The 18238-nt window shown below is 38.7% G+C and overlaps 2 protein-coding genes across 4 annotated transcripts in view; one reads left to right on the top strand and one right to left on the bottom strand.

Moving 5' to 3' along the window:
* Window positions 1–416: 416 nt before the first annotated feature.
* ENY2 (ENY2 transcription and export complex 2 subunit) lies at window positions 417–12014 on the bottom strand. Of its 2 annotated transcripts, none has more exons than XM_023224985.2 (5): window positions 11935–12014; window positions 10136–10212; window positions 6978–7048; window positions 5775–5849; window positions 417–3011 (listed from the first exon to the last, which is right to left on the bottom strand). In XM_023224985.2, exons 2-5 carry the CDS (start codon window positions 10201–10203, stop codon window positions 2935–2937), a joined length of 291 nt encoding a protein of 96 aa, XP_023080753.1. In that variant the 5' UTR covers window positions 10204–10212; window positions 11935–12014; the 3' UTR covers window positions 417–2934. The 2 variants fall into 2 exon arrangements, with proteins under 2 accessions (XP_023080753.1, XP_023080746.1); XM_023224978.2 differs by having other exon boundaries at window positions 11863–12013.
* Window positions 12015–12216: 202 nt separating this feature from the next.
* NUDCD1 (NudC domain containing 1) overlaps window positions 12217–18238 on the top strand; it is a 91734-nt gene continuing 85712 nt past the window's right edge. For both annotated transcript variants that reach the window (XM_023224994.1, XM_023224987.1), the window contains exon 1: window positions 12217–12444. In XM_023224994.1, coding sequence (XP_023080762.1) covers window positions 12327–12444 — 118 coding nt within the window. In that variant the 5' untranslated portion in view covers window positions 12217–12326. The remainder of the gene's footprint in view (window positions 12445–18238) is intronic.

Raw genomic sequence — 18238 nt, 5'->3', positions numbered from 1 at the left:
GTCATTAACATGAGTCATTTACAAGATGGGGACACACACACACACAGAGGATCATTTCCAACATCAGCTACTGAACAGCTGTCATAGCTCTCTTCAGCTGGATGGAGCTTTTGATCAAGTTATGAAAAGTCCCATATCCAATTACCAATCCCCAGTATCACCCATTTCCTGGTTTGGCACTGCTCAACCAAATGATACACTTATAATGCCAAAGCAAAGTGATCACATAAATAATTTAGTTGGGTCTTCTTTAATCCTATACGAGAATCTTACAGTAATCCTAATTAGTATTTTACTCACCTGGTACAGTTATTTAACAGTAATCCTATTGAATTTCCAATACTGAGCATGAAAGGGTGCAAGAATTTAAAGAATATATTCCTAGCTTGCAGAAATCAATCATGTGAGTCAAGATGTTCACAAAGTTGGTTTATTTGAAAGATATAAGTGATTCTAGATACAAACTAGAGAACATTTGTAAGATGTCAAAGAAGTCTATAGGTGGTGGGGTAGCGGTGGGGAGTTCACTATCATTTTAAAGCTATGCTCTTTAGTATTCTAAATTGCTGTGATGTTCTCAATTCAGTTATTTTTAAATCTCATTTTAAAATATTTTCATAACGTTTTCATTTTTATATATTTTTTGAGGTAATAAAATAGCATCTCTGAGCAAATTTGGTTTATTTCCATATACAGTACTATGAAATAAGAACTATCCTCTATTTCTCACCTTTCCTGTGTACTATTTGATTGTTTTCATTGTGATGACAGGTAGCAGAATGATGAGCATCCCTATCACTTACTTTAGAACATTGTTTTACAAGAGATGAAGTGAAACAAAAAACTCATTTGGGTAGGTTTTGTGATTGTGTGCTTGTCTCAGGCTCACAACTTTACATAATTACACCCAGTTGGTTCAAAGACTACACTTTAAATTCATCAGAAAGATGAAATTGTGTTTGGAACAGTGAACCAAAGATCAATTTGAATCCTTTTCTGAGTTATACTCAATTTATACCTTTTCTCATACTCCCATACTGTTCATTCACTTGTTTGTTCATTTGTTCCCTTGCCCATTCATCCACAAATAAGCATCATACAAAGTCAGAGAAGCCATTTCCTCCTCCCCAGGAGAGACCTGCAGAAGTTCAAGAACTACTCTGTTGAAGAGGAATTACGCATAGCTGCTTCCTATAAAAAAAAAAAAAACCGTGGGGGGGGGGGGGGCGGTGGGGCTGAGCGTCTAAGTCAGATAGAGGAATGTCTGAATGTTTTAGCAACTAAAGCTGAACTTTGAAGGACAAACAGGAATGAGAAACAAATGAGAAAAGAGGCTTCTAGGTTGACGGATTTTCAAAGGTACTTAGGGATGAAACAACTTTATAGTGGGGATTCTTTAGTCTAACTAGAGAAACAAGATGTCAGATCAAGAAGGGCCTAGGTGTTAATGCTGAATGAGTTTCATTCTACTTTGAGAAATTCCAAGCAGGGGAATTAAATAACCAGACTTGAATTTTACTAAGGCCACTTAGGCAACAGGGTGGAACAGACACTGGAGGGGGCACACATCAACTAAGGCAAAGAAATACTAAGTCTACCGCAATAATCTGGACTTGAATTAAGACAATTACGAGGGCACGCTGTGGGTAATTTAGAGCCTTGCTATACTCAAAAGTGGTTCTCAATCAGCAGCATGAGCACCAGTTGGGTACTAGGCAGAAAAACAGAATCTTAAGTCATGCCCCTCATCTTCAGAATCAGCATTTCGGTAAGCTCCTCAGATAATCTATATAGGGAGGAGGTACCATTCAGAAATACGGAATACAGCAGGGGCAGTTATTGCGGGAAAAAGTCATTATTTTAGGTAAGGTCGGTTTGAAGTGAGGATATCCTAAAAAGCTGGTCCATAGCAGTTGGGTCTCTGGGTCTGGAGTCTAGGATGAAGTGTGGTTTGGAGACACAACTTAGCATTTATCAACCTGTATTTGAAGTCACGGTCTGACGCCAAGTTTCCTGGGATTTGCCCAGGAAAAGTATATCCAGTTAGCGAGGCAGAGGGCCCTGGAGGGAGCCCTAGGAAACACCATTATCTACAAGTTCCGGACAGCAAAAGGTACTCCACAAGAAACAGAAGGAACTTCCAGTGGTAGAAAAAGCAATGTGAGGAGTGGGAAGAGAGTTCCAAGTGGCAGGATGGTCAACATTCACATTTTCCAGCAGAAGTCACATAAGAACAGACAAGAGTCCATTGGATTTGGCAATCCTGATGTCAGGGTAAAGCTAATGGGTGAAGATTACTTCCCATTAAGTTCTTTCTTGACCTTAGTATGTGGGGATGCAATTTAAAGATTCTGCATTCAAAGTTCGGATGAGCAGAGTATGTGGAAGGAGCTTGATATGGAGTCAACTTGCAAATGTTCTCTTCCATTAGATGGTAAATTCTTTGAAGCATAAGGAAGGCACAAAAAGATGAGTACAACCCAGTCCTAACCCTCAGAGTTTATAAACAATACGAATAAGACAACTGTAGTACAAGATGGGGCATTACAATTTATAAAATATTATGGGGACTCAAAAGAGGAATACACCATATGCAGTCAGAAAAGGTTGCTTACTTCTCAGCTGTTAACATAGAGAACTGTACATACTAAATACTTAAACTACATTAATTGCTCTTGCTCTCAACAAATTTGGTGAATTAGTAATAAAGACAAAGTCCCATTCATTTCAAAATCCAAGCAAACTTCAAACTCATTCATGAGATATTTATTAAAATAACACATTTAGGGAAAAAAATCAATACAATGTATACATCATTACTGAAAACTGTATACCATCATACAAAAAAGGATTTTATTTTGGGAAATTGTTTTCTAATTTATGGCAAGTTTTACTTTCAGAAATAAAACCACAACAACACAATCTAATTCAATCTTAAAGGCTGGCATGCTGAGCAAGGAATGTTCTTATTCTTTGTAGGAGCTCCTTCTTTACACTGTCAGGTACCAGGGCTGAAAAACAAAAATAAAAAAATAAGAGTAAGAAGGTTCCAATTAATACATGTCACTTTAAGATCTGACATTTTGCTCAGAGTAAACAACATAAGAATTTCATAAATAACCCTCATGGTCAATTAAAAAAGCAGGTAAAGTTGTCTGACAAAGAAAAGTGTCTTCTTGCAATTCATTATTTTAAATGAACTATCCAATGCCTAAATGCACTGCATGTTGATGAAAGAAAACAGGAGAAAATTCTTAAAACTAGGAGTAAAGAAGACCATTTTTAAATACAGAAGCTATAACAGATGGATGAATTTGATTAAAACACAGTAACAACTTATGCTTAATGAAAAATCACCATAAGCAAGGCCAAAAGATAAAAACTGAGGAAATGTTCTTACAGAAAAGGGCTGATCTTTCTACTATACAGTTGTTTCACACCAACAAGGAAAAGTTCAAAAGGCTAATAGAAACATGAGCAAAAGAGATGAAGAAAAGGAGAGTTCTTGAACACAAGAGTCTGAATCTCAGAAGAGAAATGAAATTAAAACCACATTCATATAGCATATTTTACCAATCACAGGAAAAAACACAAAGGTCAATAATATACTGTGTTGGTTGGGTACGATGGCTTATGCCTGTAATCCCAGCAGTCTGGAAGGTTGAGACAGGAGGACTGCCTGAGTACAGGAGTTCAAGACCAGCCTGGGCAACATGACAAAACCTGTCTCCACAAAAAATAAAATTAGTGGAGCATGGTGGTGTGTGTCTGTGGTCTCAGCTACTTGGGAGGCTGAGGCAGAAGGATCACTTAAGCCTGGGAGGTCGGGGCTAGTAAGCCATGATCATGCCACTGCACTCCATCCTGAGTGACAGAGCAAGATCCTATCTCAAAAAAAAAAAAAAAAAAAAGTATATATATTTATACATATATAAAAACATACATATATTTAAGTATATATATACATAAAATATACAAACATAAGTATATACATAAGTAAAAAAATATATATGTATACATACACATTGTGTTGGCAATACTGTGTTGGCAAGACTAAGGGAGTACTCTTATATTAGCTGGAGTATAAACTGGTATATGTTTTAGAAGGTAATCTGTATTTTACTGAAATCATACATTTATATACACTCCAAGCTAGTAAAAATCCAAAAAATTACAACTATTATATGCTATACTTTTGACCCATTTGACTATTATCTATTCAGAATGTTAAACCATAAATGCAAAAAAAAGGGGGGGGGGGCAGTTAACTACAACTTCTAATGTATTTACTTGTGTTCTGGAGAAATGGAAAACTTCAGATACAGTTCAGTATCTCCATAAAAAAATTATACAAATCAAATAAGGCAGATATTCTTCTTTATAAACTGTTTAGTTTAAGCCAACCCACAAATCAAGACTACATAATTAATTCAAGTCCACTGGAAATGTAATCAATATGTATACTAAAAAGAATTTTAATAAAAATTACGGTGATTGAGAACAGGATCAGTTAGTTGCCTTGAAATAAGATGGGACTATAAAGGAATACCATGAGGGAGGTTTTGGTGGTGAGGGAACTATTTGTTCTGTATCCTGACTGGTAGCTACATGAACCTATACATATGTATAAAGTTCACAGAACTGTGCACTATAAAAACGGCAATTTTACTGTATTAAAAAATATGTCTCCTTTTAACAGTAAGAAGACTAAGAACATAAATTAAAACATCTATTTTTACTTCTATTTGCTCATTATCTAGCAGGGGAGCTACAAGACATTGAAATAGCCAAGGTTTAAGTATTAAAGGAGAAACAAAGGGTAGTTTCTAACTTGTATAGCTGTTTCCTAAATAATGTTAACACACTAAGTGTAAGTCACAGAAGAAAACAAACAAAAAAAAAGAATTCAGAAATTTAAAAATATAAATTCACAAGGGGAACAATGGGAACAATAATTATTTTTTCCTTTCCCTGAGACATACTTGAAGAAAAAGTCATGTTTTCCAGTTGTAAACAGGCCTAAAGAGATGGCTGAAAAGGACCATGGGATTCTGTAGCTTATTCTCAGCAGAGAAGAGTTCAAAAATTCATGTTCTGTAATAATAATTTTCAAGCTTATTTACTTTTTACACTTAAATTCTTTTCACAATTTCTGTGTGACAAAACAACTTGGACCATCTAATTTACCTTCCAGTTACAACTCCAACTTTATCAAAGTAAATGAAAATAATGTAGTTATATCTAAGATAACAATGATGTAGCTCCTGACATTTACTACACATCATCAGTTTTAATATAATATTTCCTATCTTAACTTTGCCTTCCGTAAACAAGGCATTAAAGGTTGAACTTAAGAAGACAGACCTTCATTAATTTTTAATAAGGAGATAGAGGAGCAATGACTCAGGGGTTGGAATAAGACTTTGAATTATTAAATATTTAAGTGGAGTCATGCCACATCTGATAAAGTTTATAAATCCTAGCTTCATGTAATACTTGATGCTACAGAATCCCATATTTTAAAAATTTTTTGTTTGAACAACTGTATCAACTTGCATTGGTGCATCATTCTAGAGTGCAAGAACACTGAAATCTAGTATCTCACTTGCTACTCCCAGACTATGCTAGCAGGCAGGTAGGCAATTTTAACTCTTTACAAGAGGCAATGTAGGTAGTGCTTTTCCTTAAAAACAGAAAGAAAATCTGAATCAGCAAGAGATTAAAAAAAATCACGTCTGTAGCATGTTTCCTTTAAAACACTCTGTATTCCTTACCTCTGCCTTTTGGAGTGATTTCAGCCACCAAGTCATCAACAGTAACGTGTTCTAGTCCTTTTTCTTTAATTACCTCTTATGCAAAAGCAAAAAACAAATCATATCATTTAAAATCATTATCTGTAAGAAAGATTTTCATAGAGGAAGGGTTAAGATCATGTTTTTCGAGTGTAGACTGGTTCTTTTAAAAAAAGGACACTGAAAATTTAGTTCAACCTTACAAACATATCAAGTATTCTTTAGATCTAAAAGATAAAAGTCTGTTCATAAGTCTGGGCTAAATAACCTGCAACTTAATAAGTAATTGTGACACTTAAAATAAATTTAAACTGTAATATTCAAATCTAACATCTGTAAAATGCTGAAAACTTGTAGGTGTTATAATTAATATTTACTAGATCTCTACTAGGTGCTTTACAACATTTAATAGTCACAATGATCTAATGGGCTAGGTATTTTCCCACTTCACAGGTGAGGCAACTGAGGCTTAAAGATTAAATAAGTCATCCAGCCCTGAGTTGAAATCCAGCTCTATTCTTCCAGTGATGAAAATCTATATGACCTTAAGGTCTATGCTTTTACTAATTTGTCGCATTGCCTTCTTACAGTTAACATATAAATAGTTTATTATTTTTATTTGTAGAAACTATTACAATACAATGGGGATTCATTAAAAATATCCAATTCCATTATATCAAAAGCTGAGACAGAAAGGAGGCTCCCCTTAGTGACATGTGTAATCTATCAAATGGTATCATCAACAATATCCAGTAATTTAATAAGCTTCCCTTCTACTTTTTTTTAAGTGCATTCTAAGAGGTTTCACAGATGAATTTTTCAAATTTTCACTGTTAAAGACAGGAGAGAGATAATTTCTATAAGTCTGCCAACCCTAAAGTGTTCTATTTGTTAAAACATAAGAAACAATAAAGTTGCTGAAAGACATGAGATTCCATATTCTGATACTAGAGAAAATCTTAAGTGCTCATGCTTCACTTGTTTTAACAGAAACAGAAAAAATTTCTAAAAATTGGGAATTAGGTCTACATATGCCACCAAGAAGAGGAAACCATTACAGGATTAAATTTCGTATTTGTTTAAAATCATGCTTGAGTACTCAATATACCTTAAAATAAGCAACCCCCAAACCAATCCTGATCAGAAAAAATAGGATTAGTTTATCTTCCAAATGAAACTGATTACCTTTACAGTGTGCCTTCAACTGATCCTTCCAGCCACATTCAATTAATTTAGCTCTCAGCAACTCTTTGAGGCTGTTGAAAAAGAAATGTTTTCAAATTGAACAATGTATAACATCTTAGACAACAATGCATAAAACAAAGGTTCAGTGTTCAGCTAAAAATTCCCTGCCTTCCAGTTACAAAACTTTAACTGTGGCCTAATCTTGGGTCTACTGCTAAATAGTTCTTTGATCTTATGCAAGTACTTAAATTCTGGGCCTTTCATTTCATCCGGGTCTCATTTAATGAGTAAAATTAAATGAAGCGGAGGGGCTAAAATACTTTTCAAGAAGCTCTATTCTTTGGCCACGTTACATACTTTCTACTGTACTCTACCAACAGGAATATCATGGGTCTTGTACAACATCTAGAGAGTATTAACTGAACTTGGAGCAGCTGCACCTCTGAAATCTTCAAATTCCAAAATCCATTCTTTAACCTCAACTTCTTATCCTTTAGCTCTCCTATTTCCCCCATTACCTTTAACTTCACAGGCTACCCCCTTCTTTGATCCCTATCAGGCCCTTCTAAACTACAAAATGACAATGGTATTTCATTGACTGTAAGACTGTTGTTCCCCCCACATTTTAATGATTCAGTAATTGGCATGCCCCTCATAATTTAATTGGCAGTGTTTTCTTTTTCTCAATGGCAAAAAAGTGGCAGTGTATATGCAACTAATGGCATCACAGGTGCAATAAAGTATTTTCTTATTCTTTTGCCATACCCACTTTTACAAATCTTCAATCCTCAACCTAAATCATTTAACTTCTCAGCTTAAGAATGTCACATCCCAAACAAATTCTCTTTCCCTGCAAACCACTTTCACTATCCCTAGACATCCACTATGTGACATTCTCATCTTCATATTTAATTAGGTCTTTCAACCTAATAGGGCCAAAATCCAACTTTTGATTCTCTACCACTTCATCCTGTTTGTTCTTCTTCTGAGAATGGCAATTCCATTCTTCTGGTTTCTCAGACTAGGAATCTCTGTAGTATCCTTCTGCTCAGCTTCCTTGTTGACACTATACATCCTATCTATAAGCAAATCTTATTGGGTTCAATCTAAAACATACAACTAGAATTCACCTTTCTCACTATCTCTGCCATTACTACCCTAGTTCAAGCCATCATCTCTTCTCTAGAATATTACCATAGCATTCTAGGTTGTCTCCCTGCTTCTTCCCTTGTATACTTAGTTCTTCTCCTGCTGCTCAAAAACCTTCAGTGCCTTCCCAACATACTCAGAATAAAACTCTGAGACTTTATTACAGCCTACATGATCCTTCATCATGTGCCTTCTCCTCAGCTATGCCACTGACTTTATCTCCACTCTCCCTCACCCAATTTACTCAGTCTCCCTAGCATCCCTGTGCTCCTCAAAAATGAAAGGCAAGTTCTTATCTCAGGAACTTAAGAGTCCCTGCTCTCCCTCATATCCTTCTGATTTCTTTTTTTTTTTTTTTTGAGACAAGAGTTTCACTCTTGTGGCCCAGGCTGGAGTGAAGTGGCACGATCTCAGCTCACTGCAAACTCTGCCTCCAAGTTCAAGCGATTCGTCTGCCTCAGCCTCCCGAGTAGCTGGGACTACAACCTACCATCATGCAAGGCTAATTTTTGTATTTTTAGTAGAGATGGGGTTTCACCATGTTAGCCAGGATGGTCTCAATCTCCTGACCTCGTGATTCACCAGCCTCGGCTTCCCAGAGTGCTGGGATTATAGGCGTGAACCACCGCACCCGGCCTCCTTCTGATTTCTTCTTTGTTTTTTTCTATCTAAAATATTACACCTCTTTATTTTCTGCTTTATTGTTCCTCTAGTGCTCATCACCATCTGACATACTACATATTTTTATCTGTCTCCTCCCATTAGAATGCAAGCTCCATGAAAACACAGACTCCATTTCTGTCCACTACTGTTACCTCTAACACCTTAACAGGACAAGGCATATGATAGAAACTCAGTATTGAAGCTGCATGAATGAAAAAACAAACAAACAAAAAACACACAATCCGTACTCCTTAAAAGCAGTACTATCCTCTAAAGCTACCCAAGGCAGTTATAGATGCCTCTTTCCTCATTTTGAGGGTTGCTGTTTCTACATTTTATTAAAATTCTAAGATCTCCTTCCCATTTTTTGGAGTTCTCCATTTTCAACCCTATATAATCTTCTACCTTATTTTTCTGCCATCTATCTTGTCCCCTTCAAGTCCAAGTTCCATACCAACAGAGTAAGATTCCTAAAGAGTAAACGTGATCTAGTTATTCCCTTTCTTAGAACCTTTCAATGACTCCCATGATCCAAAAATAAAGTCAGCAACAGATGTACTTCTTATTATTGTGTGAGCTCTTACCTGATCACCTTAATGCTCAGGTCGAGTTGAAAGAATCCCACTCTTCCTTATACATATTTGTCTTACTCACTTTATAACTCTGGCTCTGGGAGCCTTTCTTGATTCCTCAGCCCCTTCTTTGTACTTCTAAACCTGTTCATTCTGTAAATATTTACTTGGCCAATTATGAACCACACAAAAATTTAGATACTGGGTATACAATGTTTTTGGTGTTAACTTAGATTATACTGGAGGATACAAACAAGCCAAGTAGATTGTTAGAATACAATGTTGATTAAATGCTATCATGGAACAAGGTATTTGGGACTTAAAAACATTCCTTGAAGACACAATATATAAATGAGACCTGATAGATGAGCTAGAATTAGCTCAAAAGGAAGAGAAGGAAGAGTGTTTTAGAGAGTGGAAACAGCCCTTGCTGCTCCAAGGTTGAGAGCCTGGTAAATGAAGCTGGTTCCACAACGTTGTCTCCCTGTTAAAACCCAGGTAACATTATGTCTCCAATTGTAATTCAGGTACTTTTTCTTCTCTGTCAAATTAAGAGCCATTTCTTGCTCATCTTTCTATATAAACATTTCCCTCCAAGTCCTGCAATACTTAACACACCTAAATTATTTTTTCCAGATATTCGGAATAGAAACTTTTTATAATGTTGTCAATTGTAATTCTTTCCAGTGACATGTTTCATTTCTTGTTTAGATTCTTATAATGTAACTATTAAAGATGGTAAAATGTAATTTACTAACACAATCTATTACTTACCGTTCTCTTTCTCCAGTTTCTATCAACTTTTGGTTAATCGCTGCTCTCATCTGCGCATCTTTGTTCATCTTGCTAACCTGGACATCAACATGTATTTTCAGATATAGAACATTTACAAAGCATTTTCTTCTAAATCCTCTAGGCAGGCATCCTAACATGTTTACCATTCTATCAACTGAAGGAGTGATACATTTCAAGTGTGTGAACAATATCATCACTCTTCATTAAACACTTATGTGCTTGGCACTGGGCTAATGCTGTGGGGGTTTGCTTTTTTTTAAATATCACATTTAATTCCCAGAATGTATTGTTACATATTTATATTAACAACATAATCTGTATTTTACTGATGAGGAAACTGAGGCACAGAGATAGAAAGTGGAAAGGCAGATTTTGAACTCAAGTACTTTGACCCTAGGAGCTCCAAAACGGAACATAACTGCCGAACACTTCTGCACAGACTACATCCAAAAATTGGGAGAAGTCATATAAACTAAATACCAAAAAAGATTAAACACTATTAGTACAAAAAATTAAATTACCAGGCCGGGCGCGGTGGCTCACGCCTGTAATCCCAGCACTTTGGGAGGCCCAGGCGGATCATGAGGTCAGGAGTTCAAGACCAGCCTGACCAAGACGGTGAAACCCCGTCTCTACTAAAAACAGAAAAATTAGCCGGGCTTGGTGGCAGGCGTCTGTAATCCCAGCTACTCAGGCGGCAGAGGCAGGAGAATCGCTTGAACTGGGGAGGCAGAGGTTGCAGTGAGCCGAGATCGCGCCGCTGCACTCTAGCCTGGGTGACAGGGCAAGACTCTCCATCTCAAAAAAAAAAATAAAAAATAATTAATTAAAAAAATAAAATTACTAGATAAGGCTCTAAAGTGCTTTGCTTTACTCTTCACTAGGATGAACCCACAATTACAAGTGGTAAACGTAAGTGTGTGGATGTGTTTGTTTACACACACATTGCTGGTGGGATAAGGAGAAAACAAATCTCAAACTAATTCTTAACTTACAAAGTCCTCAATTTTCAGTAAAAAGAGACAACCCAAACCAAAATGATGTTAAAAGGAGAGGAAAGTTAGGTTTTGAAAGCATTCAAGCCACTTAAAAGTTTAAATTAAATAAAACCTGGCGTAAACTAACGTTTTCCCACCTAATCTGTCACTAACTTGAGATTACTTTTGTTGTCTTCCATCTGGCCTGTTGAAAATTCAGACTGGCAATGAGTTTTCAGAGTTGATTTTTTTTTCTTTTTTGAGAGGAACAGGGAAAAGGAGAAGTTGAGTAAGAACTAGGAAATGCTTGCTTTTGTAATTGGAGGTTAACATTTTCAAAATAACTACAAGGTCTAGTCAGTACTATTTCTGGAATATTGAACTTGATCTCCTCTTGGCCCCTAAAATACGGATAGTGACCTTGGACAAGTCACTTAATTCTTAAAGGCCTCAGTTTTCTCACTGGTAAAACAAGGGCGCTAGGGTATCCCTCCCAGTTCAGACATTCTTAGGGAAAATAGAACAGGGCGGAGACAGCGGGAGAGGCGGGAGGGGAGGAGCCAGAAAACAAAGCGAGGACTGGCTTCAGGCCAACTCCGGTAGCACGCCCTGTCGGAGAGCCCTACAGGCCCGCGAGCGCGGGTCGGGGACGCTAACGAAAGACAGTACATCGAAAGGAGCCTGGGCTGGGCCCGGGTCCCGGCCCTGAGGACCACAGGCATAGCTCACCACCATCACCGCGGGCGAGGGCCGTCCCTTCCCAGCGACGAAATGACCCTTGCGCTGACGACCGTTACCTACCACACTCTTCGGCTGCCCGGACTTAGACCCTCAGTAGCTCGGGCACCTAAGCACACAGAAAGCTAGAACACGCATTTCCGGGGCGGGGTCTCGCCACCCTGCCTATAATGTGAGAATTTAACCAGCGCGGGCCGCCTCCTGGTCGCTAGGGCCTCTGGGTAAGATAGTTCAGCCCTTGCCGTCGCGCGGGCGGTAACTACCAGGAGAACTACATAGCCCAGCATGCAACAACTTCAACTTTTTCACGGACACTACATTTCCCAGAAGGCAGTTCGCACCGCAGTGTTTTCTGGGATGGGAACCACGCTGCTTCCCAGTCTCTGTGCGAGGCGTGAAGCGCGGACCTTTCAACAAGGGCTTTATTAATTCTCACGCTGCGACCCTGGAAAGCGATGGAGGTGGCGGCTAATTGCTCCCTACGAGTGAAGAGACCTCTGTTGGATCCCCGCTTCGAGGGTTACAAGCTCTCTCTTGAGCCGCTGCCTTGTTACCAGCTGGAGCTTGACGCAGGTGGGAAGCGGCGGAGCCTTTAGTACTCAGTTCCTTTCCCCTTTCGGCTGCCTCCGGCCCGACCCTTCCCTCAATTTTTTCTTTCTGACGGGCAAGCGAAGCCACCGTGGCCTTCCTCACGGTCGGTCCGGCTTGGGTGGACTCACGGAGGCCGCTGCTTCTGGGGAATGATGCCCATCCCAGAACTTGGTGGGAGCCGCCTTTGCGCGCACTTCGGTAACGGGACCCTGGGCCCCCTCCGCTCATCAGCCCAGCCTCTGAGGACTGAGGGCTGAGGGCTGAGGGCTGGCGTGCGGGTGCTGCCTGGGGCCCTGGCCGCTGTGTGTTCACAGCCTGGCTCCTGTTACGGGGGACGCTGAGAACATTCCTTCCTCCTGGAGCTTCCCTTGTGAACGTGTGCGTTGAGAAACCACACCTCCTTGGAGGACCCGCAGCTCCTGTTTCCTCTGACCGAGAGCCGTTTCTTAGGAGAGAAACTACATTCCAGTCATAGCATTTTTAATTACTCAGTTCCTGGCACATTAAGAACTCTGTGGTAGAGAACATCTCAAGAAGATAGTGAGGAAAAGTCGATTTACTCCCACGCTGCTACTCCTTGTTTTATCTGTAGTGGGGTAGAATATCCTTACTCTTGTTTTTACAACTTAACGGTGTTTTCGTTACGATGGAACCCAGAGATTTGCATTTTAAAATACACACCCCTGCTGATTCTGATGCATGTTTTCAGAGGTCACGCTTTGAGAAATAGTGATCTAGAGATAATTATAATAACAAACATTTAAGTGTAAAACAAGTTTTTGCTAATTGATTTATTAAATTCGGAAATATGTACTGAGTGCATGTTTTGTGTTACGTGCTGATGATATCAACATGAGCAAGACACCTTCCATAAGAGGACTATTAACTCGTTAGGAAGAAAATTGTAAACAGATAATTGTAAAACAATATGGGAAGGCAGTGATAGGGATATGTACAAAATACAATGGTAGTACTTGAATATCTTTCCTAAACTAGCTTGGGGATCTGGGAAGGCTTACTTGGAGGAGTTAATATCTAAGTTGAGCTTTGAAGGGTAGGTAAGAGTTGAGTAGGATGAGAGAGGAGAAGCTTGATTTTTCTTTTTATTTGCTTCCTTTTCTTCTTTGCCACCGTGTTTCTTCCAGTCACCCCATGTGTCAGTAGATGGTATCACCATGTTTAGTTAGCTAGTGCATTGGAAAGTGAAGCCAAAACTCAGTGTCTCAAAACAAGAAGCCGATATTATTGCTCAGAAGTCTACGGGTCTGTCAGCTGAGTGGTTCTTCTAGTCCCGGTTGGGCTCATTGATGCATCTTTGTTCAGTAATGGATCTGCTAGGAAGCTCTGCTTATTTGGCTGGATTTCCTCATATGTTTGGAGGGTGGGGGTAGGGTCTCAGACTATAGACTGGTTTAAGATTCTTTCACATGGTCTCTTCTTGACTCTTCTCCTTGTGGTCTCTTATCCTGTAGCCGACTAGCCCAGCTTGGTTCCAAGAGATACTTGTGCTGGAGTCATTTGGGATTTCTCTCTTTTAGCCACTGTCTACTTGGTAGCAAGCCTGGTCAACTCCACATTTTGATATCTCCAGGCCTCCACCCTAGTCCAAATCAGAGTTATCTCTTACCTGAACTGTAGTAGCCCCCTGACTAGCCTTCCTGCCTTCACTTTTGGGTTTCGTCATTGCATTCTCCATAAGACAATATTGATTGGCCTTTTAAATTCTATCTTGATTTGTTGTCTGTTTCCTCCACTAGACTATGAGTTCCTTGAAAACAGTGATGTTTTCCTTTTGCTCACTACCCTATATCTAGTGCTTGGCACATAGTAGGTACTCAATAAATTGAGTATATGAAGAAGAGAAGAAATTGTTGAGGGCATTCCATTCATGGGAAAGTATGAGGAAAGGGAAATAATAGGTTGTATGCTGAATATCCTTGCACTCTTATATTGCTGGAGCAAAACGTCTGGGAAAGTGAGAGGAGATAGATCAGTGACAGCACTGTTTGCCTTTTTATTTCCGGTCATTCAGTGTTTCCCTGACATCTTTGTATTGAGCCATTCTAATATAAAACTCAGCTGCCATAATTCTGTCAACTTTTCTGTTTACTAGGTGGAGATGTTTCTTAAAAACTCTCATGTACTCACCCATCTTTTCATAAACAAAAGGATACTTTAACACCAAAAAAGCAGGAAGCAAAATCTCACAATAAACAATCCATTGAATACTTTAACTTTAGAAAAAACTCACAAAGTTGTCCTTATTCTGTACTCATTTAATCAGTGTTAATCTTAGATTCTGTGTTTGGGATGTACAACTGGAGGATATCAGGTGCCATTTGAAGATTTTTTTTTTTTTTTTGAGGCTGAGTCTTGCTCTGTTGCCCAGGCTGGACTGCAGTGGTGTGATCTTGGCTCACTGCAACCTCTGCCTCCCAGGTTCAGGCGATTCTCCTGCCTCACCCTCCCTAGTAGTTGGGATTACAGGCTCCTGCCACCATGCCCAGCTAATTTTTTTGTTTGTTTGTTTTTGTTTTGTTTTGTTTTGTTTTTTGAGATGGAGTCTCACTCTGTTGTCCAGGCTGGAATGCAGTGGCGTGATCTCAGCTCACTGTAAACTCTGCTTTCCGGGTTCAAGCAATCCTTTGCCTCAGCTGCTGGAGTAGCTGGGATTACAAGTGCTAATTAGCTGGGATTACAAGTGCTAATTAGCCCAGCTAATTTTTGTATTTTTAGTAGAGACAGACTTTTTCCACCTTGGCCAAGCTGGTCTTGAACTCCAGACCTCGCGATCCACCTACCTTGGCCTCCCAAAGTGCTGGGATTACAGGCCTGAGCCACTGCTCCTGACTGATTTTTTTTTTTTTCTCTTTGAAGTTCCGGGGTACATGTGCAGGATGTGCAGGTTTGGTACATAGGTAAGTGGTGTGCTGCACCTAATACCATCACCTAGGTATTAAGCCCAGCATGCATTAGCTATTTTTCCTAATGCTCTCCCTCCCCCTACCACATCCTCTGACAGGCCCCAGTGTATGTTGTTCCCCTCCCTGTGTCCATGTGATCTGATTGTTTGGCTCTCACTTACAAGTGAGAACATGTGGTGTTTTGTTTTCTGTTCTTTCATTAGTTTCCTGAGGACAGTGGCTTCCAGCTCCATCTATGTCCCTGTGTAGGATATGATTGTTTTCCTTTTTATGACTGCATAGTATTCCATGGTATACGTGCACCATATTTTAAGTAAAAGGGCCTTTTACTTAAGATTTGGGAGTTGAGAAGCTTACCTCAGACTCTGTGGAGATTGAGTTTGGAAGATGAGAGTACTGCAGACAGCAAATAGCAGGCTTTTGCAATAGTTCACATGGGGAGTTTTTTGTTAAGAATTACTTGAGGATGATGAAAAAGAGATTATTTCTTTTAAAAACTGTCAATTCTAGAGATAGTGAAGCATAATTAGGAGCTCCTGATAATTTGATTTATTTTATTCTAACTGAAGGAGTTCACTTTAGTTCCGCAAACCTTTGATGGGCACCTTGGCTACAACAAACACTGCATTTAAGATGTAAAGATAACATGGTCTCTGGTGTCAAGAACTTGATGCAATGAAGCTTATTCTCTTGTCTTAAATAATGTTATTAAGTTGTAGCAAAATTTCCTTTGGTACCTAAGCAGTAAATGTCACTGTCTTTCTGTTCCAAAGAACTAAACAAAAAACTTATTTTTAATCAAATCGTAATTGCCTTTTGATCTGGCAAGTCCCTTCCTAGGCATTTATAAGTATCCTTTTCCTAGAACCTTCATTTAGTACATGTCTTTTTATATGTTTTTATGTGTTTCCCACCTATATTTCTAGCTAATTCGTATTTCATTCTTTCATGTTGGCTTACATATTACTTCCTCAGGGATTCCTTTCTTGACTAGTTAGAATCTACACTATGGAATCTGTACTATATGTTGCCATAGTAACCAGTACTTCATAGACTTTATCTACTTTGTAGCATCCAGTATGTTTTCTTTGCTAAGGTTATTGATTTTGTATTGAAGGGTCCCGTGCCCATCATTTTCAGTGCTTTATCTCCAGGGTTGGAGCATACCTGATTAGTAGGAGATAAATTTGTCTCACAGATTAAACAGCTTTATGAAGACATAACTGGCAATAAACTAGAAATGTAAAGTGTACAACTTAACAAGTTGTGATATATGTATACATCCGTTAAGTCATCACCACAATAAAGATACTAAATTTAGTTGTCATCCCCAAAGTTTCCTCATACGCTTCTGTAAACATCTCTCTGCTCCTTCTGCATTCTAGGTTTTTTCTTTCAGTGCTTTAAAGTTAATAGCCTCTGTCTTCTTGCTTGTATTGTTTCTGATGAGAAATCTCACATTACCCTATCTTTGTTGCTCTATACATAACATGCCTGTTTTCTTCTGTTTTAAGATTTTTCTCTTTTACATTGGTTTTTAGCAGTTTGATAATATTGTTCCCAGCTGTGGTTTTCTTTATGATTCTTATGTTTGGGGTTTATTGGGCTATAAACCGTGAACATATAGTTTTTATCAAGATCAATGGCAATATTTTGGCCATTATTTCTTCCAATTTTTTTCCCCTGTTCTCTCCTTTGAGGACTCCAGTTACACATTTTTAGATCACAGAAGTTGGCCTCAGCTCACAAATGCCCGTTTCATTTTTTCTTTATACTTTTTTTCTGTTTTATTGCCAATAGTTTCCATTTTCATGCCTTTAGTTTAGTCCATCTTTTTTTTTTTTGCAATATTAATCTCTTGTTAATCCCATCTGGTATATTTTTCATTGTGGACATTGCAATATTCACATCTAGAAGTTTGACTTAAATCTTTTGCATCTTTTTTGCTTCTACTTATTTATTTTGAACATACATGGAGTACACTTGGCAGTAATTATTTTTACGTCTTGTTCTGTGAATTGTAGCTTCCATGTCAGTTTTATATTGGCTTCTATTGGTTGGTAATTCTCTTCATTATGGATTTTGTTTTCTTTCCTCTTTGCATACCTGGTAATGTTTGATTGGATGCCAGACATTGTGAATTTTACCTTGTTAGATGCAGGTTATTTTTGTATTTTTATAATGTTCTTGAGATTTTTTTTTCTGGGATGTAGTTGAGTTACTTGGAAACAGATTAATTCCATTGGCTCTTGCCTTTAGGATTTGTTAGTCTGGTCAGGAGCAGTGCTCAGTCTAGGGTTATTTCCCACTACCGAGGCAGGACTTTCCTGTGTACAGAAATTAAGGGTTTCCTCCATTCTGCTTACTGGGAGCAGTTATGGGTCCTAGCCTTGTGTGAGTGCCCAGGATTTCTCATCAACCCGTTCAGATGGTTCTTTCTCTAGCCTGGGGTAGTCGCCTCAAACACATGCCATTAGTACTCTTGAGTACTTGAGGCAGACTCTCAGATCTCTGGGCTTCTCTCTGCGTCTGTCTTTTCTCTGCTACACTGTCTCATAAACTATAGCTGCCTTGATCTCCCCAGGCAGCCCAGTTTCTTCAACTCAGGGAGGTTGAAGTCAACTCTACATACAAGTACTCTGTCCTTTTTCTTTCTTCAGAGAAGTGGGAGGAAAAGCTAGTGAAGATTTACGCTACAGTTAAAGGGAGCGAAAGCCATGTAACCATTGTATTTATGTAAGGTTGACTATACGTCACTTTCCCTTCTTTGTGCTGTGGTCTGGAAACTCCTCAAGGCAGTGAACTAGGTTGGTAGTAGGGCTAACCTCCTAAGTCTCTGTTGTTGCTTGATG

This window comes from Piliocolobus tephrosceles, chromosome 7, assembly GCF_002776525.5.
Source record: "Piliocolobus tephrosceles isolate RC106 chromosome 7, ASM277652v3, whole genome shotgun sequence".
Classification (NCBI taxonomy): domain Eukaryota; kingdom Metazoa; phylum Chordata; class Mammalia; order Primates; family Cercopithecidae; genus Piliocolobus; species Piliocolobus tephrosceles.
Note: the sequence above shows the minus strand (reverse complement) of the source record. Positions and strands in the feature narration are given on the sequence as shown.